The following is a 21,171-nucleotide window of genomic DNA, read 5'->3' as shown; positions in this document are numbered from 1 at the left end:
GCCCCCAGCACAGGCCTCTCTCTCAAAGACAGATGCACAAGGTGGTTTGACTGCAGGCAGAGGGGGACCACTTCAGCCTCCCCAGGTCTGTGCAGAGATCTCTTGAGAAAACCTAGAGTTTCAGAAAGGTAATGGAAAAGCGGCTTGGAGTCCCTGGAGCCTCCGGTCCGCCCTGTGGCCTGGCTCACATCCAGGGCAAAGTCCCAGCCTGCCTGGAGGGAGGGGGTCAGATACACAGATGCAGCTTTGGGATGCAGCATCTGTGGGCAAGAGAAGCGAACATCTTAAGACTGCTTCCACTACTTGACCATCTTCCTTACTCAGCTACCAGGTTGGACTGTTCCTTTTGGAATCTAAAATAGGAAGATCTTTGCTAAGATCCCCACCAAATGAGGTGTCTTGATCTCCCACATCCCCAGAGTCTGGTACATCACATCCATGTCGCCTTCTTCCTTGCATCAAACTGCAGTTTGTTCCTCTTGGTGAGTGAGGCTTATTCAAGAAAACACACACACACACACACACACACACACACACACACACACACACACGGCCTTAAGGAAAGGATACCAGCTCAGTGCAGTCCTACAAGCCTACTCCAGACCTACTGGGGCTCCATGTAAACCATTACCAGCACCCACACTCAGCTAAAAAGTTTCTCTCCCCTTTACCACTCAAGACACAGGTCCTTTCGGAAAACTCCTAAGTCCTTGGCTTAAGTGGACATTCTGTGTGGTCAGTCAGGGAGGCAAGCTAGCCTAGTGCTTAAGAACAGGGTCTCCCGGGTCAAGTGACCTGGGTTTCAATCTCAGCTCTGCCATTTATTTCTGGTGTACTCTTTAAAAAAATGACCTACCTCTTCTGTGCCTAGGCTTTTCTGTCTATACAATGAGATAATCCTAGTGCTGACCTCATAGGACTTAGGGAAATTAAATGAGACATTACCCCCCAAACATTTAGAAGGGTGCCTGACAGTACTAAATAAGCATTAGCTGGTATTCTGAACACTTGAGGGAAGGAAACAAAAAAGAGGAGGCACTAAGGACCAAGGTGGTCATGGTCTCAAGGACTAGGATCCTGCGGGAATTCTCAGAGATGCTTTTGATTGGAAGTTCCGAGCAGAGTAGAAGCTCTGACTTGTTTACCATTGTGTCCCCGACATCTAGCCTGTGCGGAGTATGGCCATAGCTAACAGGTGGTGAATGAATTCATCAAGTGTTGTATCAGTCATCTCTCCAAGGAGCCCAGGAATTGAAAGAGAAGAATCTGCAGGAACACGACGGGAGATCTAGTTCTCTTCACCCATGCATGTCTGGTCCCCAAGAGAACCGAGGTGGGGGGCATAGAGGAAACAGCGGAAACAATCCCAAAGTCCAAGGGTGAGGAATGGGTACCCCAACATTGTGTGGATGGTCACATAACCCTCAAGTGGACTCCCAGCTGCATGCAGCTGGGAATTTCTGGATTCTTAGGGACCAGCCCAGAAACTTGCCTTTCCCTGACTTTATCCTGTTCATTCCCACCTCTTCTTCATGCCTAGACATCAGGTTAAAGAGAGCAGGAATGCCTTCAGGGTCCTCATTGTATCCCAAGGTCCAACACGAGTCAGGGTTCAGTACAACTCTGTGGAATGAGCAAGTGGCCCCCAAAGACTTCCTACCACTTCCACTTCCTTCCAGCCTAGTGACTCTCCATCACCCAGAATCCAACTCCAAAGTCCTCTTCTCTCTGGAGTCTTGCTATAGCCAGACCAATTTGGCACTTTATCTCTGTTGTTCTATGACCCACACTAGCTGTAGATGAATAACATTATTCATTGCACCCTCAGCATCCCACAAATTCCAGACACATAATAGGTGCTCAATGTTTGCAGATGAAACCATTATGCTCCCTTAGCAACAGCAACCAATTTCCTCAGTTACTCTTCTTGGCAATACATTAAAAGACACAGAAGAGGCCTGTGTGCCCATCAGACACCAGAGGGACAAACACTGAGGGGTCCTTCCTTCCAGTCCTGTCTTCTGACCTCTTCTCTTTGCCCTGGCTGGCAGGAGGACTCGAATGCTCCCTGCCCACATAGGTTCTGCCTTCCTGCTTGCCTTCCATCCCTATCTCTGAGGTATGAAGAACGACGACAACCCAGTGAGGCCACTGGGCTTCTAGGTCAGCTTGGAGAGGGGCTGTGGGGACAGGGCTCAGGGCTTTGGGGGCGTCTCTGCTCTTCAACTACGTGCAGAACAGCTCACTGGGAGAGAAAGTGAGCCGAGCTTTGAGGGACAACGGGTAGGTGATGAGGACGCGGTGACCCCCTTAACCGACCCAACTCTGACCACCACCCCAGGCGTCCAGCCTGAACTTGGGAGTCCCAGCGAAGGGTGGAGAGGCTGACACCCCACCTATCTAGGCTTCTTCAGCCATCAAGCCTACCTCCATAGCAGGTGAGCCCCCCGAAGCACGGACTGTGGCCTCATTCTCCCGTCGCCTCTGACTTCTGTCTTTGGGGAGGTAGGGGGTCGCAACCTCCAGCCGTGGGGAGGGGCGTGCACGCCTCCGTCAGGCGCCCCAACAGAAACGGTCTCCACCCCCGCGGGCGCCGCGTGTTTACAAAGTCCGCGCTGCGCCGCGGATCCCGAGTTTAAAGCTGGGCAGGAAGTGGGGAAGAGGGGGCGGGGGAGACAAAGGGGCTGGGTGCTCGGCTCGACTAAAGTTTGGGCCCCGACTCCTCCCCCGGCCGCCCGGGGCTCGCCTTGCAGACCCCGACCCAAGTGCCCTAGGTGAGGGGGCGGGGAACGCCCCCAGGCCCAGGTGCGCCTGCAGGGCCCGCGAGGCGCGGGTTCCCAGATCTCTGACCTCTGGGCGTTCGCCAGTCATTCACGCGTCGCGCAGGAAATAAACTACAACTTTAGGTGCTGTCTCTTGACCGCTTACTCTACGTCTGGCACTGTGCCAGACCCTTTGTGTGTATTAGCTCATTTTCTTCTCTATCAATCCCACCCCGGTTTCACACCCCCCCCCCACACACACAAGGAAACCGAGGCACAGTGTGGTTAAGTAACGTGCCCGAAGTCCCACGCCTGCAAGTGTTAGGATTCAAAGCCAGCGTCTGCGCCCTCCCAGGCACCCGCAAACGGAACCGAATGAGGCGCGGTGCGGTCTCCGGTCCCGGCACGGAGAACCCCGTCCCAGAGCGGCTGATGGGGGACCCGGGGCACAAGCACCCGGGGGACGCAACGCCCTGGGAGTGAGGCGGGAACCGGACAGCTTCCTGCCGCCTGCTCGCCCCGCAAATACCTGCGGATAGAGGGCGAGAAGGCAGCGGGATGCAGCGGAAGACCTGGGCTAGCTGGTCGGTAGGCTCTAGTTCAAGTGGACCATTGGCGGGCTGCGGGGCCGTGAGCACAAAATAAGGTTTCCCCAAATTTCCAGGTCAGGAGAATCACCTGGAGAGCTTCACAATATGGATTCCCAGGCCCCTTCCCCATTGAGGGAGTCACCGGGACCGAGCGGGACCCAGCCAGGTGTTGCTAACAACAGGCAAGTTTGGAGCGTTCCAGGGATGTGCTCTTTAGGAGAAACGATTTCATCTAGAAATAGGTGTGAGACCGAGGGCGCATCTTCCAAGCCAATTCCGAGGCTCACTGGGGGCCCAAGAACCTACCACTCACTGAAGGTCACGTGAGCCGGGGTCCTCAGACACCCCCCCCCCCACCCCCCCAACCGCCTGGGCTTAGGAAAGCTCGGAGGGGCGCACGCCGCCCCGCCCCTCGCCGCCCCTCCCCGTTCGGCGACTACAAGTCCCATACTGCCCTGCGCTCACGCACATTACGCCAGAGCAAGATGGCCGACACGGCGGCCACTGCCGGGGCTGGTGGCTCCGGAACGGTAAGGGCGGGAGGCGCGGGGCCGAAGGCGAGAAAGTCTGGGCATTCTGTAACTTCACCCTAGTGTGGGCAACAAGCTCATAGCCGGAAATCCAGCCCCACTATGAGCTCCGAGTGGAGGAGCGTCTTTCAGGCCGTACATGCCCCCCTCCTTGGGACTTGGCTACGGCCTCCTGAGTTGGTGGACCTGTGTACTGATTGGCTCCTTCCCTGTTGGGGGTTGGGAACCCGGAACACCTCCTGATTGGTCCGAAAAGGCTGGTTTCGCGTTCTTACTGGCCAGCCGAAGTTGGGAGGGATTCCCGTTTCAAAATATTTAGCTTTCCTACTTTTCTGAGCGGTTGTCCTTTGGCTTCCTCTGCTCAGCATCGTGTGGTGGTGTTTTAATTTTTCTTGTTAGAGAAATGGTGTGGAGGTGGGAGGAACAAGAGAGAGATCATTGTTTTCTGGGAGATGGGCATGAATTCAGTCCCATCATGCATGTTTTTTCAGTATATATTTTGATAATGTGCTAAAATAGAAAGTAAAAAGCAGACATTTTGTGTTATTGGAATTTGAAGTTTTAGGTAGCTCCTTGGTATTTAGAGCCCCTTGGGTACTCGATTATTACTCAGCTGGCCAGGATTTATAAGTCTAAAGAGCAGGGGCTACCATATTTTATTAAGCACTGATAAATATTTAGCGAAAGAACCTTTGCTTGCCATTGATGATATGGGAACTATTTGATTGCACCCTTGTCCTATGGGTGAAAATCTTTTTTTTTTTTTAATGGGTTGTTGATTCGCAGAGATCAGGAAGTAAACAATCCACTAACCCTGCTGACAACTACCATCTGGCCCGGAGGCGAACCCTTCAAGTGGTTGTGAGCTCCTTGTTGACAGAGGCAGGGTTCGAGAGTGCTGAGAAAGCATCCGTGGAAACATTGACAGAGATGCTGCAGAGCTGTAAGTACCAGGAAACAATAGGGCTTCTTCGAGTCAACCAAACATCTTTTCTGTGTTCTGCAATCTGATAGTGTTAAGATTTAGGAAAAAGAAGGACATAGTAAAGTGACTTACAGGCTTTAGAATCAGATGGATGTGGGTGTAAGTCATCGCTCTGCAACTTCATAGCTTGAGCAAGTCACTAAACCTCCTGAACCTCAATTTCCTTATTCGTGAAGTAGGATAATAATTTGTATCTCATGGAGTTGTGAGGATAAGTGAGGTGCATATGTAAAACATTTGATGTTAGGAACATTGTAAGCTCTTGATGACTTGTAGTTGCTGTTGTGGCTGTTTGTCGTCTGAGCTCAAAGAAGTTATAGTTTTGTTGCAGCATCACAATTAATTCCCATGAATGGATGCTACACATTGGGTAATCAAATGCTATAGCATGTGATACAAAGAGGGAGGGCAAATAAATTTTATAGAATGGAAACAAACTTGAAACAGGTTGAGGTGTAGGAGCCTGGAATGGTCTCACATAGGCTTTTCTGCTTGTGCAATGTATTTCCCTGCTTGGGTTTTATTGGAGCGGAGGGTGGAAGGTAGGATGGGATGAGAGATGGGGTTACTTACGTTGTCTCTTGAGGGATCAACACCTACAAATCAAAGTGAGAAAAAGGCTTAGGCAGAGGGAGAAGTTAACTGCAATGTAGGCCAAAGAAAGAGTTGGCTAACTCAGTGGGGAGCTCTGGAGCAATTTGTTGCCCTTCAGAGTACGCCACATCAGGTTGAAAAGGCTCTGCCTTTGTACTCAGTTCTCGATCAGGCACTAGATGTGGGCTGCCCCAGGAAGGACGTGGTCTGAGGTGAGGTGACTCTCTGCAACTGATGTTCGGAACTTTTAAATACCAGATGTTTTCCCAAAGCAGTGATCTCAAATGTTTTGGTCTTAGAACCTCTTTAGACTCTTAAATATTGAGGGTCCTGAGGAGTTTTGTCTACATGGGCTTTCTATAGAGTGATTTTTGCCACATTAGGAAATAAAATTGAGAAAAATTTTAAATGTAAACATACATAAGCCCACATTCCATTATCTGTCAGGGCCATGATATCATCATAGCCTACATGGCCTCTGGAAAACTACATGAGACAATGAGAGTAAAAAAGTCAATGTCTTCACTTCATTATAAACATAGTTTTGGCCTCTGGACTTTGGGAAGGATTTCAGGGCTGCCTGGGGATTCCCAGACCACACTTGGAGAACTTTTGTCCTAAAAGAATGGACTAATAGTTCCCATCAGAGAAGAATTCAGTTATTGAAAAGATCTTGGAATTCAGAGTTTAAAGGTCCTCGTGGTTGAGGCAGTTCTTTCTGATACCACTGGACAAGAAGGCCTTTTTTCTCTCAGAAGAAATAGTTGCCACTGAGGGGGGATGGAGCTGAAATAGTCGTGTTGGAAAGCTGTGAATATTGAAACTGAAAGGCTTGAAAATAGTATAAAAGTCTGCCACTTCGTTCCAAGGAATACCAAGGATAGATGGCTTAAGCTGGGGTCTCACTGAGACTTGAGCACTTCCGTGTTGTCAAGAGCTCTGGATATCAACGTTTCAGGATTTGCATTAGTTTTAAGCATCAGGCAGAGTTTTTGTGTTTGTTGTCTATGGTCACTTAGTTTCTAGGAACTCCAGTCTTAGACTGGGTTCAGAGCAAAGTCTCTGAATACTCTTTTCTACATTTCTTATACATATCCTTTGAAATCCTAGGACCTGCTGAGAAAAAAAAAAAAAAGAAAAAAGAAAAAGCCAAATGGGTAAAAATATTTTAACTGCTACCTGGCTTGTTTCTAAGACATTCTACCAGGATTCTAATTAGATTTTCCCCACAGTAAACAGATGCCGCCCACCATTTTCGGGTATGGAAGCCAGTACTAGTGACTTGCCCAGGGTAGTGGTAACCACTTGCTTTTAACTCCTGAACCATCAGGGCTTCTAGAGCAGGGGATCCTTACCTTTTGGGTCTCCTTTTGTATCTGATGAAATCTGTGGACCTATCCCCAGAAGAAGGCTTTTCTGTATGTAAAATTCAGCACAATTTCAGAGTTTTCATGGAATTGCCCATCCACCTCTGAAGCCCATTTATGGAGCCCAGTTTCATGCCCCTCCTTTTCCCTGAAGGACTTTGGCATAACATTTTTTGTTTTTTTAAGATTTTACTTTTAAGTAATCTCTGGGGCGCCTGGGTGGCTTAGTTGTTGGGCATCTGCCTTCAGCTCGGGTCATGATCTCAGGGTCCTGGGATCGAGCCCCACATCGGGCTCCCTGCTCAGAGGGATGCCTGGTTCTCCCTCTCCCACTCCCCCTGCTTGTGTTCCCTCTCTCGTTGTCTCTCTCTGTCAAATAAATAAATGAAATCTTTAAAAAAAAAAAAGATTTTATTTTTAAGTAATCTCTACTCCCAACGTGGGGCTTGAACTTACAGCTCCAAGATCAAGAGTCACATGCTCCACCGACGGAGCCAGCCAGGCGCCCCAGTAACTCTTAAATAGAAGTTCAGCTTCAGACAGAAGAAACAAAACTTGTTCCTTCTCCTCCTTTTTTGGTGGCAAGATATACATAACATAAAATTACCAACATAACCATTTGTAAATGAACAATTCAGTGGTATTAAATACATTCACAATATCGAACAACTGTCAACACTATCCATTTCCAGAACTTTCCCATCATCTAAGCAGAAACACTGTGGGACGCCTGGGTGGCTCAGCGTTAAGCATCTGCCTTGGGCTCAGGTCATGATCCCAGGGTCCTGGGATCGAGCCCCACATCGGGCTCCCTGCTCAGCAGGAAGCCTGCTTCTCCCTCTCCCACTCCCCCTACTTGTGCTCTCTCTCTCTCTGACAAATGAATAAATAAAATCTTTCAAAAAATAAAAAATAAACAGAAACACTGTATTCATAACATTAACTCCCCATCCCTCCCTCCCCCAAGCTCCTGGTAACCTCAAATCCACCTTTTGTCTCTATGAATTTTCTGTTTTCTAGATACCTCAGGTAAGTGGAATCTTAAAATATTTGACTTTCCATGTCTGACTTATTTCACTTTGTATAACATCTTCAAGGTTTGTCCATGTTGTAGCCTGTATCAGAATTTCATTCCTTTTGAAGACCAGATAATGCTCCATTGTATGTGGGGACCACATTTTGTTTATCCATTCATCTGTGGATGCGCACTGGGTTGTTTCCACCTTTAAGCTATTGCGAATAATGCTGCAATGAACATTGGTGCTCAAGTATCTGTTTTCAGTTCGCTTGGGTATATACCTAGGAGTGGAATTGCTGGCTCTTAATGATAATTCTGTACTTAACTTTTTGGGGCCTGAGACTAAGACTTTATGCCTTTGATCCTTTGCTAGACATTTCAGAAATCGGGAGGAGTGCCAAGTCCTACTGTGAGCACACAGCCAGGACGCAGCCCACACTGTCAGACATCGTGGTCACGCTTGTTGAGATGGGTGAGTACCCCTCCAGTTTTCCAATTCTCCAGTGCAGCTGACTTGGAAGTTACGAGAGAAAGAAGAGTCCCCAGGAGTTAGCTTTGTCCACCGAGTGTTCTTGAGTTCCCTCATGAGTCTCCTGGTTTGCTTTTAGCTTGAGAGAGGGTTCCTGTGAACCTATTTAAGAGACCTCCTACTTTCCTGTTGGGGGATTCTGCTGGAGCTGCTTTTGAGTGGCAGCAGAGCACTCAAGTCGGGGGTCTCCACTCTTTCTCCACAGTATTACTCCCCCTTCCGGGTTCAATAGCCAGTGGTCTGGGCAGTGAGTTTTGCTCTCCTATTTCTTAGGTTTCAATGTGGACACCCTCCCTGCTTATGCAAAACGGTCTCAGAGGATGGTCATCACTGCCCGTAAGTGACTTTGAACCAAGGTACTCAGTAAGTGCTCAATTAATGGTTGTGGAATGACTTCATTGAATAGGGCAAGGATCGGTTTGTAGCTACTTCCCATTGTGGGCTCCCTTCCATTATTTGGGGCTACCTGCAATAGGATCTTTATTTAGGTTAATAGGATTAGGGTGCGAAGTTCAGTCACCAGAAGGGTAAACCATTTCTGAGGTGTTGCTATGGTTCTTGTGCTTTAGCCCCAGAAGAGAGCTGTTTGAAAAATGTGAAAGGTCTCAGTCTTTCTTCAGTCAAGTAAACTATGGCCTGGAGGCCTAATGTGGCCTACTGCCTATTTATGTAAATAAAGTTTTATTGGAACACAGCCATGTTTGTTTGGTTTTTTTTAAAAGATCTTATTTATTTATTTGACAGAGAGAGAGCTAGTGAGAGCAGGAACACAAGCAGGGAGAGTGGGAGAGGGAGAAGCAGGCTTCCCGCCAAGCAAGGAGCCCAATGTGGGGCTCGATCCCAGGACCCTGGGATCATGACCTGAGCCGAAGGCAGATGCTTAACGACTGAGCCACCCAGGCGCCCCGGAACAGCCATGTTTACTTATTATCTGTGGTGGCTTTCATGCTATAATGGCAGAGTTAAGTAGTTGTAATAGACTATATGGCTGGCAAAACCTAAAATATTTCCTCTGTCCCTTTACATCAAAAGTTTGATGACTTCTCCCTTAGATAAACTGAGTGCCATAAACTGACTTGGGAGTAACTAGTTTGGGCTTGTAGGACCTTGGGGTGAATATACTAGATTTTTTTCTCTCCACTCTTTTCATGCTGGCACCTTTTTAAGAAATTCTCTCAGAGTAGCAGTGGAAAGGGCCATTTTTAATCCTTTCTTGTTTTCCTTAGCCCGCCCTGACTTAACCCTGCCTGGCTCAGGGTTTGTCTTTGTCATCTGGGTTCTGTGGAAAGAGAGTTACTAGCCCACCCAATTTCCTTAGTTCCTCAGCATGCTCCCTTATGTAGTTAACTTGTCACGGCCACCCACTCACCTACCTAAGTGGCATTGCAGGCAGATTGTTATACGTGGGACTGTTGACCCCAGGTCATCCAGCAGGGCCGGGCGTTGCGGGCGTGACCTTCCCAGGTCCTCAAGCCATTAAAGGCCCTTTACTGATAGAAATACAAAGTGCCTGTTGTACAGTGAGAACACTGAGGTCCAACATTTACTTTGAGAAGATGAGGGATGGGGTAGAGACCCACAGCCTGAGATGGCTGAGTAACCGGTTGTGACTCTCTTGCAGCTCCAGTGACCAATCAGCCGGTGACCCCCAAGGCCCTCACTGCAGGGCAGAACCGACCCCACCCGCCGCACATCCCCAGCCATTTTCCTGAGTTCCCTGACCCCCACACCTACATCAAAACTCCGGTGAGTGACGTGGCCATGCTGGGGACTGGGGCTGATGCAAAAGTAGTCCGTTCCTACTGACTGTCAGACTGGAGTCCATAAGTTTGTTGGTGAAAGGGTGGTTCAGACTCAGAATGTCTTTCCTCATTGACACACGATTTGGCAGAGGAGAATGTGCTCTTGTTTGCCAGACTCGCAGTTTCGCCTCCCCTTGGGAAGGTGTGGTGGGCCCAGAGGTCTTCCACACACTTCCTTTGTCCTCACCTCCATCCCATGTCCTGGTGCAAATATGGCCATCGGGCAGGCTGTTGGGGCAAGTCCTCCAGGACATTTCTCCACACCTCAGGAATAATCTAATCACCCGCCATTGCAACACGGCCATTGTCCTTGACCAGTAGTCTCTGTATTAGTGTCGTAGGGCTGCATGCTGTAACGAAGTGCCACAAACTAGGTGGCCCTAGCACAACAGGAATGAATACATTGTCTTATAGTGTGAGAGGCTAGAAGTTCAAAATCAAGGTGTCAGTAGGCTCCCTCTGAAGCCTGTAGGAGAATCCTTCCTTGCCTCTTCCTAGCTTTGAGTGGTTTGTAGGCAGTCTGTGGCATCCCTTGGCTTGTGGGTGCGTCCTTCCAGCTGTCTTCACGTGGCACTCTCTGTCTCTCCTCACGCCGCCATTTTCTTCTAAGGGCACAGCCTTAGGGGATTAGTACCACTCTACTCCAGTTCGACCTCATGTTAACTGATTACATCTTGCATTGACCTCATTTCCAAATAAGACCATATTCTAAGGTACTGGTGTTAGGACTTCAACAGCATATTTCTTTTTGGAGGGACACAGTTCAGCCTACAACAGTGTCTCACTCTTGTATAGTGTATCTTTGTCAGTAAAACTATTAAGCACATATTCCAGTGTTTGCTTATTGACACGAATGTAATGTGACACTATGCCAAAGTTATATACATTAACGGATAATCTCACCCTTATTAAAGGTTCAGGAAACGTGTTTGCTCCTTTATAGTGGCAGCCAGGGGATTGCCTCTGCTTTTTATTTTTTGAAATCATGGTTTAATACTCGGCGGGATAGTAAGTTGGAGGTCTGATCCTAAGATCAGTTTATTTTGGTACTTGAACAGCTCTCATAGTTGAAAAGGCATATTGGAAAGGTGTGCAGCATCACCGGCTGCCGTTAAAAAATCATAAACCTAATTTTCTTCTTTCTCATCTACCAATTATTTGAAGAATCTTGTTAAAAATTTTCTATTAAATTTCCAGCTTCTTGAACGTCAAATGGTTATCTTTAAAAATAATTGTAAGATCTTGCATTTTAATGTTTTTAACAAGTATGTTCACAATCCACTCAAATTTTTTATTTGGGGAAGATTTTAAATATGTCTGAAAATGCTGTTTCTGTGTTTCAGTGTAGCCAGGGGAAGCATACATACAGGTGACACACTTGAATTAACATTGACAACAGTGGGAATGTTTCCAAAACCTCTTTTTTCTTTTTAGTAAACTTTTAATAAAATATCACAAACATACAGAAAAGCACAAATAATAAATGTATACTACGTGTACACACGTGTTGAACTAGTACCCAGAACTAAAAAACAAAACAAAAACAAAACCGGAAAACAACACCGTGGGGCGCCTGGCCGGCTCAGTCGGTGGAGCAGGTGACTTTTGATCTCGGGGTTGTAAGTTCAAGCCCCACATTGGGTGCAGAGATTGCTTAAAAATAAATTCTTGAAAAAAAAACCCAAAACACCATAAACCAGCATTCCTAAAGGCACCCATTCCCCTTTAGTGACTAGCCCCCAAAGGTAATCTAATTTTTATCACCATAAATTCTTTTGTTTGTTGTGCTTTATTTTTTTTTTTAATAGATTTTATTTATATATTTGACAGAGAGAGACACAGTGAGAGAGGGAACACAAGCAGGGGGAATGGGAGAGGGAGAAGCAGGCTTCCTGACGAGCAGGGATCCCGATGTGGGGCTCGATCCCAGGACCCTGGGATCATGACCTGAGCCGAAGGCAGAGGCTTAACGACTGAGCCACCCAGGCGCCCCTTGTTTGTTGTGCTTTATGTAAACTATGTGGCTTCTTTCACTCAACATTTTGTTTCTGAGATTCTTCCGTGTTGCTGGGTGCAGTTGAAGTTTATTCAACATATACATAATCTTTTGGCATTTGAGCTAATCCAGGTTTTGGCTTACACAAACGGCACTGCTGTGAACATTCTAGTAATTTTTGTAAACCAACAACTGTCAGATGCTCGTAATTTTATACATATGGTTCAACCCATGACATGTCTTTTAGTGCACGTATGTTTGCATCCTGCTGAATATATACCCAGGGGTGGGATGGCTGGGTCATCGGGGATACATGTGTTCAGCTTTAGTAGATACTGCCAAGTGGTTCCAATACCTATTTTAAAAATCTTATCTCCATATCACGAAGAGTAGTTGCTTTTTTGGTCATGGTTAAAATGTCAAGTTTTACCATTAACAGCTTAAAATGTTTTTGCTAACTTCTCATCCTGATGAGATCTCGGTTGTTGTTTACTCGATGATGTGATTGCCAAAGAGCTCATAATTAGGAGCCAGAGGAGTGTCAGCCCACCATTTTCTTGTTCACTTGCGCTTACATTGATAGCCTCGGTCTGTGTTTCTTAGAGGGGCTCTTTTGGGACAACATATCCACTTTGTAAAGGTTGGTTTAAGAAAACAAGCCGATACATAAGTGGCCACTCACATACTTCGGGATGTCCCATTACACTGGTAGGGCTGGGTGCTCCCTGTCACGGCTTCCCTGGGGGATTCCCACTCTCCCTTCAGGGTGCGTCTCTTAGGCTAACACCAGCTGTCACAGAAGCTACATGAAGGCCCGGGAGCATTCGCTTTAGTAAATGTGTATTTCTTGATTTTTAAGCTTAAAAGTAAATATTAGTGATAGTTACATCATTTTCTTTCTGCCCCTCCACTGCCCTTGGGGATCTCGGCTCCAAATAATGTCAGTGGGCCATTGAAAGGGTAGAAGGAGATCGCAACAGCAAGAATGATCCATTGGTATTCCTCTAGTGTCTTTGCTGTTCTCTTTCCAGACGTACCGTGAGCCCGTGTCAGACTACCAGGTCCTGCGGGAGAAGGCTGCATCCCAGAGACGAGACGTGGAGCGGGCACTCACCCGATTTATGGCCAAGACAGGCGAGACCCAGAGTCTTTTCAAAGATGACGTCAGCACGTTTCCATGTGAGAGTCTCTCCCCTCTGGGGATCCTGTCTTGTCATTTGAAATAGTCATTCCATCTTCCCTTTCTCTCAGCATGATAGGAAGAAATGAAAGCTCTGTCTTTGTCTTGGGGGCAGCTTGTTCTTCACATTTCTGACCCCTGTCCCCAGGTCTTAAAGGCCTGTGCCTAAGCGGTGACTGTAAAATGTTACGGCCTCTGTTGCGATCGGCTGTTTGAGGTTGAGTTCAAGCTACCTCAAGGATGACTGACTGTAGGCATCAGAGACACTCACCCAGCAGAAGTAGCAGCCCTGGAAGAAGGAGGGACACCGAAGGCAGGGGGTGGGGCACTTACCGAACACCCCCCTCACCCCCACCCTTCCCACCCCCTCACCCCCGTCTCTGCCCTTCACCGTTCCTTTCACAGGCTCCACGTCACTAAATTTCTCATCTCAGCGCTACCATTTCACTGTGTGGCCACGTTACCTCATCTCCATAGGCCTTGGTTTTTTCAGAGGTGAACGAGACGTTGGTTTGGGTGATTGATGCGGTCAGCAAGGCCCTGTAGAATGCTCGCTGTGGGCCTGGCCCTGGATAAGAGCCGCTAACAGTTCAATTGCCAGGCCCGGTGCTAATCCTTCCCCTTATGTTACCTCACTGAATCTTCTCTCGAACCTGTGAGTCAGGAACCTCTCCCACCACCATTAGAGGAAGCCGAGGCTTTTAGAGAAAAGAAATGAAGTCATTTCCCCAAAGCCACACAGCTGGTAGATAGGATTCACCCTAGCTCTTCCTGACTACGGGACGCCACAGCAAAAATAATCTCAGAGTGTCTCCTGCTAATCACATTCTGCCATAGAAGTATATATATACGTAGATGATGTCTTTTAATTTTTTTTTTTTTTTAATAATTTCTTCTTTTCATCAATGCTTTTTGGAAGAACTGGAACGCTCACTTACCTGAAGTGCTCTCTAGCTTAGGGGATGTATACTTACATGCAGAGAGTTCTCAGGTCCAGTATTTGGACTTGAGTCCTTTAGGCTGAAGAGATCAGTATCCCTGCTCAAGAAATGAGGCTGAGAGGGCTTAACTGACCTTGGGTCTAGGATCACTCAGCTGATACTTCGCTAGGATTCAGCCCCAGTTCTGTCTGCATTTAGTTATACTTGGTAAAAGTGGGCTCTGAGGCCATATTGCCCGAATTGAGATGCCACTCCGCCACTTTCTGTGTGCTTGACGAGGTCGCTCCATGCCTCAGGGTCCTCCTCTGTAAAACAGGGCTGGCAATTGTCCTTAATAGGGTGGAGGCAAGGATTAAAGATAGCGTGTGGGACGTTGCGTGGCCCGTGATGAGTGCTCAGAGTGTGTCAGCCATGACTGCTGTTCGTTGCCGCTCATGGATCTGTTGGAAGGCTCTTGGCCCACTGCGAGGACACTGACTGGAATGGTGCCTCTCTTCCCATTCCCCAGTGATCGCCGCCAGGCCTTTCACCATCCCCTATCTGACCGCCCTGCTTCCGTCGGAGCTGGAGATGCAACAGATGGAAGAGACCGATTCCTCGGAGCAGGACGAGCAGACGGACACCGAGAACCTCCCTCTTCATATCAGCGCGGTGGGTCCTGCCTTCTCTCTGCTTCATAGTACCCACAAAGCTCATCCATGCTGCCCTCGGCCTGTCACCCTGAGAAGTAGACATGACCTACCCCGGGCCTCTGGTTTTGTGTTAGGGACTTGCGTGATGGGCTCATGATGATCCAAGTGTGACATGAGCTCTTGCATGAGAGACAAGTCCATGTCCTGGGGATCACTCATTCATTCACCAAATATTGAACGGGTGTCTGCCAGAGCCAGGCACAGTTCTGGGTACTGGAGAATTAGTAGGAGACTAAGTAGACAAAATTTCCTGCCCTCACATAGCTAAGAAAAATGATAAATTAGAAGATAGGAAGTAGTATGGGTATGAGGGGATGTGGTACTGGATAGGGTGACTGAGAAGGTGACATTTGAGGGAAGACCTGAAGGGAATAAGGCTTGTACATAGCTGGGAGTAGAGCATTCCTTGCAGAGGACACAGGAGATGCAAAGGCCCTGAGGTGGGAGCTGTTGTGTTGAGGCACCTCAAGGCCATCAAGGTAGCATGAAGAAGGGGGAGCTCCTGGGCAGTTACATCTTAAAGGTTGTATTAAACACTGGGCTTTTTCTCAGTAAGGGGGGAGCCATTGGGAATGCTGAGCAGAGGAGGGTCAGGGGCTGATGTAGGTTTATTAACAAGGTCATTCAGGCTGCTGTGTTGAGAGTGGACTGCAGAAGATAAGGGTAGAAGCAAGAGAGACCACTTAGGAGGCTCTGCAGTAAACTGAGGGGTGGTAGTAGAAGCAAAGACAGTGAGACGTGGTCAGATAGATTATTTGGTCAGATTTTAGATTACTTTCAGAGGAGAGCCAAGCGATGGAGTGGGTATGAGTTGTGAGAGAAAGAGAGCGCCAAAGAGGAATGCAAGACATTTCGCCTGAACAACAGGAAAGATGGAGTTGCCTTCAGCCAAGATAGGGAAGCCCTGGGTGGGCCAGGTGGCTGGGGGGAGAGGCAGGAATTCTGGTGAAACAGGGTAGCCTGAGATGCTTATTAGACATCTGGTGGTGATGTCAGGTGGAGAGATGGATGTATGAGTTGGGAGTTCGAGGAGCTGTTAGGGGTAGAGATGCGAATCTGAGAGTCATCGACATGTAGATTGTGTTTAAAACCATGAGACTGAGTGAGCTCCTTGGGAATGGGTAAGGATAAAAAGAAGAGGAACTGGACTCCGTAAGTATAGACATGTGCTGTCCGTTACAGTAGCCACGTGTGTCTATTTAAACTGAAATTAGAGGTGCCTGGTGGGCTCAGTGGGTGCAATGTGTGACTCTTGATCTTGGTGTTGTGAGTTTGAGCCCCACATTGGGTGTGGAGATTACTTAAAAACAAAATCTTTAAAAATCTAAAAAATAAACCGAAACTAATGTAATTGAGATGTTAAAATTCAGTTTCTTAGTCACACTGGCCGCTTTTCAAATAGCCACCCATGGCTAGTGGCTACCGTACGGGGCAGTGCAGATGCGAACGAACACTGTTGTCATTGCAGAAAGTTCCGTTGCACAGCACTTATATAGACAATTGTTTCAAGGAATTTTGCTGTAAAGGGAAGGAGAAAAATGGAGCGGTGGCCAAAGGGGGAACGTTAAGGGGTTAAGAGAGGCGTTTTTATTTTTGTTTGTTTCTTTAAGATAAAAGAAATAACAGGATGTCAGTATGCTGATGGGATGATCTGGTAGAGAGGAAAAGTGGATGCAGGAGAGACAGAAACATTTTGGATTGATGTTCTTTGGTAGGTGAGAGGTAAGGGATCTAGGGGTCAGGGCATGGTGGAGGGGTTGGCCTTGATAGGGGCATTTCACTCCCAGGGGAGGAGATCGAGTGCGTGGGCACAGAGACCAAGGCAGGTGAGACGTGCTCGTCAGAGCTCGTGGATGTTCTCGTCTGGGTATTGAGGTGTTGTAATCAGCACATGCGAGGATAAGACCCCACTCATGTCCCTGTATCTTTGCGAGAAAGTGCCAAGTACAGCCACAGAACTGCTAGAAACTTGAATGCCTTTAAGGACCCTGTGGTCCGCTTACCATATTCATCTATCCTTTAAAGCCGGCCCTGGCTTTGAAGCAAAGGTTGCCTTGGTGGTGGTCATTGGACCAAGCATTCCATGTGTTCTCCGAGGTTCCATGCGGCAGGTGGCAGCCAGCAGCCCCGGTATGCAGGTGGAGCGCAGCCTGTGCGGTCTTCTGTTATTTGCTGACGGGCCTCCTTGCTTGAACACACGTCTCGTTAACATGGGATTATTCCTTTCCGAATTAGGGCTGGAAGCCCATGGCTTTACCTAAAGCAGAAGAACTTGTTATTCTACACTTCTGTTTGGGACTCAGTTAATTTAGTCTGAGATAGGGTGATTGGGTCTTGGACTCAGATGAGGTTCACCTGATGAACAGGAGGCATCTTCTAAGCAAAACCACCATCCCTTTCTAAGTACCAGGTAGCCAACAGGCCTGCAGATGTGTGATGGGTCACGAGGTTGTGGAACGCCAGGAACGCGGGAGCTGCCGTAGGACTCCAGGGTACCGAGAGGCCAAGCCAGATGGCAGAGAATAGCAAGAGCTGACCCTCAGAGTCACGCTGGCCCGGCCTCCAGTCGAGACGGCGCTGCTTTCCAGATAATGTGACCTGGGTCGCGTTCCCTAACATCTGAGTGTGTTTCCTCACAAGTACAAGCAGGAATAGGAAAACCTATCTCAGCAGCGTACATCGGGCGCCTGGCTGGCGGCTCCCTCCCCCAGCCTCCCACCATTTCAGGCTGCACCACCACCTGCTCCTCTATTAAAAGTGAAGAAATAAATACAAAGGCCTCAAGAAAAGGATCCTAGCAACAATTGATATACAGTTGATTGGACTTGTTCATGTTATTCTCTTGAATGGCAAATACAATTCTATGTTTCAGAATTCACAATGTAGAAAGAAACGCACGACAACCATCCTTTCCCCCATCTTTGTTCCCTGTCATCCACTTCCCCGCCTCTCAAGCAGTCAGTGTCACCAGTCTCTTGTGTATCCTCCCAGAGACACAGTTTCCTCCTTGTTTTAAACACAAGTAGCAAATCGCAAACAGTTTTCCCTTCCTTTTTTCCTTTATTGGTATATTTTGGTGATCATTCCATACGTGTGTGTTAGGAGCTTCTCCAGCCCTCCTTATGCTTTCATCATGTCCCACTGTGTGGACATAACCATGGAACGTAACCAGCTCCCTGTAGACGGGTATGTTTTCTATCTGTGGTTTACAGACATCGTTACAGTGAATTAAATGACTGGTATTTTAAATTATTCTTTTATCTATCAAGGGCAGCAATGCTTTTAAGGACTGTTGCTAGGTGGTTACTTTGTTTAACCGGTTCCGGTTTTTCCATGTACTTGAACATAAAGGGACTATTCATTTTAAATTAGAGTGTAAGAGAGATTTTTTTTTCCTTGTATATTTGAACTAGCTGCCTTCCACAGACAATACCTGTGTCTCAACTCTTGCTCTTTTATGAACAATGTACCATTCATTTACTCAACCAATATTTATTTAGTACCTGTATGTGCCAGATACATTCTGGGTGCTTGGGATACCTCAGTGAACAGACCAAACGAAATATCTGCCTTTTGGAAGTCTTTGTGTTGGCCAGGGGGGAAACACAATGAACGTAATATATAAATGAATCATTTACAGTATATTAAAGATGCGGATGCTATTGTTGGGGCAAGGGGACCAAGGAGGGGGAAGATCCAGGGTGAAAGATGGAAGTTTCAGTTTTAAATAGGGTGATCAGGGTAGACATCACTGAGGAGACATTTGACAAGAGACTTGCAGGAAGTGAGCAAGTGAGCCATGTGGATATCTGGGGAAGAGCGTTCTGGAAAGGGAGCTGCCAGTGCAGAGGCCCTAAGGAACAACACAGAGGTGAGTAGGGTTGTGGCTGAGGGAGGCAGTGGGAGGGAGGCTGAGGTCAGGTCAGGTAGGACCCTGCAGTCAGCTTTCAGAACTGGCTTTTAATTGGGTGAGATGGGAGTCATGGGAGGGTGTGGAACGGAAGAGGGACATACCGGAACTTCCTCAAGGATCTCAGACTGTGGGGTAGGTCAGTTAGGAAGTTGCTGCAGTAGTCTTGATGAGAGCTACTGGGGGTCCAACAGGGCAGCTGCAGTAGAGACAGTGGAAGTAGTCAGATTCTACCCGTATTTTGAAGGTAAGGCCAAGAAATTATCCTAACAGATTTGAATGTGGGAGTCTGAGAAAGAAAAGCAAGGATGACTGTGGAGTTCGGGCTTGCACAGCTGGAAGGATGGAGTCACCTCGGGAAGGGCTGGAGCTCCGTTTCTGGCACAGAAGTCTGAGGTGCCTCCTCGAGGCCAGGTAGAGATGTTGAGCGAGCAGGTGGCTGTGCGAGCCTGGGAGTCAGCAGAGAGGTGAGGGCAGAGAGGCGCATGCGGCAGTGGTCGGGGTAGAAAAATGGCGTTGGAAACTGTGAGGCGCTGCAGTCCCCCGGGGGTGTGGGGGGCTCACCAGAGCTTACACACTGTGGCCTTCGCAGGCTCGGGGAGCTCCTGACAGACTCTTCTGCTCCCACCTTTTTCAAGTAAATCTCAGTGAGTTTGGTACTTTACCTTTATCTACTCCTATCCCTTCCTGTCTCAAGGCTGCCTGTCCCTGAAGGAGGCAAGAAAGTGGCATTTCCAGCTCTACTTGGGAGAAGAGAAGCTGTTGTCCCATGACTCGGGACCCACGTCCTGGCCTTGTGAGACAAGTGAGCCGAACGGAGGGAGCCTAGTGCCCTCCAGCAGAGGTCCCAGGGCTGGCTTTTCTGCGCCCCTGACTGTCCCTCCCATCCTTGTTATCTCAGGAAACACTTAAGGCATGGTTGAAGTGAACTTGCAGCCACTTTAAGACAGGGCGTTTCCGGTAGAGAAAGGACAGCAGGGAAGTAGGGGGTGAGTTACTGAACCAAGCTATTAACTTCAGAAAGATTGGGCGCCAAATATCCCAGGCAGGTCTGGTCATGGTCAGACTTTGGGTCTGGCATGAGCTAGGTTGTCCTGGGGGCAGGCACTCCCTTTCAGGAGACCCTCCAGAAGGTCTACAACGGCTCTAGGTCACTTTGTAGTCCCACTGGATCGGGTACGGGAGAGGGAAAGCACAGGGACCCTGGATGGAACTGGGTTTTGGGGGAGAGCAGAATTGGTGGGGCAGGGAGGGGTGGGCAGCGGAACCTAGAAGTAAGCCAGTTTCTTCAGGCTCACTGAGCCTAAGACTGGAGTCCCTGTCCTCAGCCTGCTGTGCCTTGTGAGGGAACCTGCTGTTCATGTCATCCAGTCACAGCGTCCTCTGCCCTGCTGTCTTTTGACAACAATCTCCTGGTTGAGGTCAGGTCCTCTTTTGTCTCAGTTACAGAACAGGAATCTCAGTGACAGGAGCCTTGGCCCGTCACCAGGGGGCGCAGCCCAACCGGCTTCTTCTGGTCACTTCTAGTCCCTCAGGCCTGAGCTTCTAGGTCAAGTCCTCGGTGTGATTTTTCTCCCCATTCTCCTGCAGCTTGTGCTCATTTTAAAGAACTTGGAAAATAGAAGAGAGCATAAATAAGGAAAGGAGACTCAATCACCCATATTCCCAGAACCGGTTTATAATGTTTCAACCTACTTTCAATATGTCTACACATATTATGATTAAAAAATGTCTTAATTGAGATCATGTTGAATATATTGTAAACCTATAAACTTTTCTCCCAAATCACTTTCCTCAAAGCAAACAGTGAAAGAGCTGACCCACAGGTCACAGATGGGGATTATCGTTGACGTTCCCGTGTTGGCGCCTGCGTGCTGTCTTTGCCTTGGCAGGAACCCTCAGGGCTCAAGAAATGTTTGGCCTCTGCTGCAATGTGATCGTTGGTACCTGTTGCAGGTACCAGATATTTGAGAATCTGGAGGAAAGTGATTTGATTTGCATTCAGTTTGGTCCAGGAGATGCCCTGTGCACATGATTTGTTCTGGCCCTGCAGATGTCCTGCAAAGCATCTCGGGTCACTTCTCTTTCTTTATCTCCACACAGGCCGGGTTTCCTCCTTGAGCATCCAGATGTTTGCCTCTGACTCCCTGCCCCTGCCAGGCCTCTGTTCTAACTCATGTCCTTGCCTTCTTGAGAGGTTCAGAGTTTTGTTTTCTGTGCTGCCCTGTGTCCAAGCTGTTGGTCTCCTCTTCCTTTGCTAGCCGGCCCCTGCCTG

General features: G+C 48.1%; 3 protein-coding genes across 7 annotated transcripts in view; 1 reads left to right on the top strand and 2 right to left on the bottom strand.

Moving 5' to 3' along the window:
- MED20 (mediator complex subunit 20) overlaps window positions 1-2,483 on the bottom strand; it is a 174,495-nt gene extending 172,012 nt beyond the window's left edge. The window contains exon 1 of the mRNA XM_078055337.1: window positions 2,428-2,483. Coding sequence (XP_077911463.1) covers window positions 2,428-2,471 — 44 coding nt within the window. The 5' untranslated portion in view covers window positions 2,472-2,483. The remainder of the gene's footprint in view (window positions 1-2,427) is intronic.
- Window positions 1-2,553, bottom strand: part of CCND3 (cyclin D3) — a 90,564-nt gene extending 88,011 nt beyond the window's left edge. The window contains exon 1 of the mRNA XM_036102096.2: window positions 2,428-2,553. Coding sequence (XP_035957989.1) covers window positions 2,428-2,433 — 6 coding nt within the window. The 5' untranslated portion in view covers window positions 2,434-2,553. The remainder of the gene's footprint in view (window positions 1-2,427) is intronic.
- A 1,268-nt stretch (window positions 2,554-3,821) lies between these two features.
- The window catches only part of TAF8 (TATA-box binding protein associated factor 8), a 28,390-nt gene continuing 11,040 nt past the window's right edge, over window positions 3,822-21,171 (top strand). For 2 of the 5 annotated variants that reach the window (XM_036101824.2, XM_036101804.2), the window contains exons 1-7: window positions 3,822-3,882; window positions 4,669-4,825; window positions 8,220-8,318; window positions 8,649-8,711; window positions 9,997-10,121; window positions 13,205-13,352; window positions 14,803-14,945. In XM_036101824.2, the coding sequence (XP_035957717.1) occupies window positions 3,838-3,882; window positions 4,669-4,825; window positions 8,220-8,318; window positions 8,649-8,711; window positions 9,997-10,121; window positions 13,205-13,352; window positions 14,803-14,945 (780 nt within the window). In that variant the 5' untranslated portion in view covers window positions 3,822-3,837. Of the gene's footprint in view, window positions 3,883-4,668; window positions 4,826-8,219; window positions 8,319-8,648; window positions 8,712-9,996; window positions 10,122-13,204; window positions 13,353-14,802; window positions 14,946-16,596; window positions 20,638-21,171 lie in introns of those variants that run through there. The other 3 variants (XR_013441262.1, XM_078055335.1, XM_078055334.1) reach the window with 3 other exon arrangements.

Source organism: Halichoerus grypus, chromosome 9 (assembly GCF_964656455.1).
Source record: "Halichoerus grypus chromosome 9, mHalGry1.hap1.1, whole genome shotgun sequence".
Taxonomy (NCBI): Eukaryota; Metazoa; Chordata; class Mammalia; order Carnivora; family Phocidae; genus Halichoerus; species Halichoerus grypus.
The sequence above is the reverse complement of the archived record's forward strand: the minus strand, read 5'-3'. Positions and strand labels throughout refer to the sequence as shown.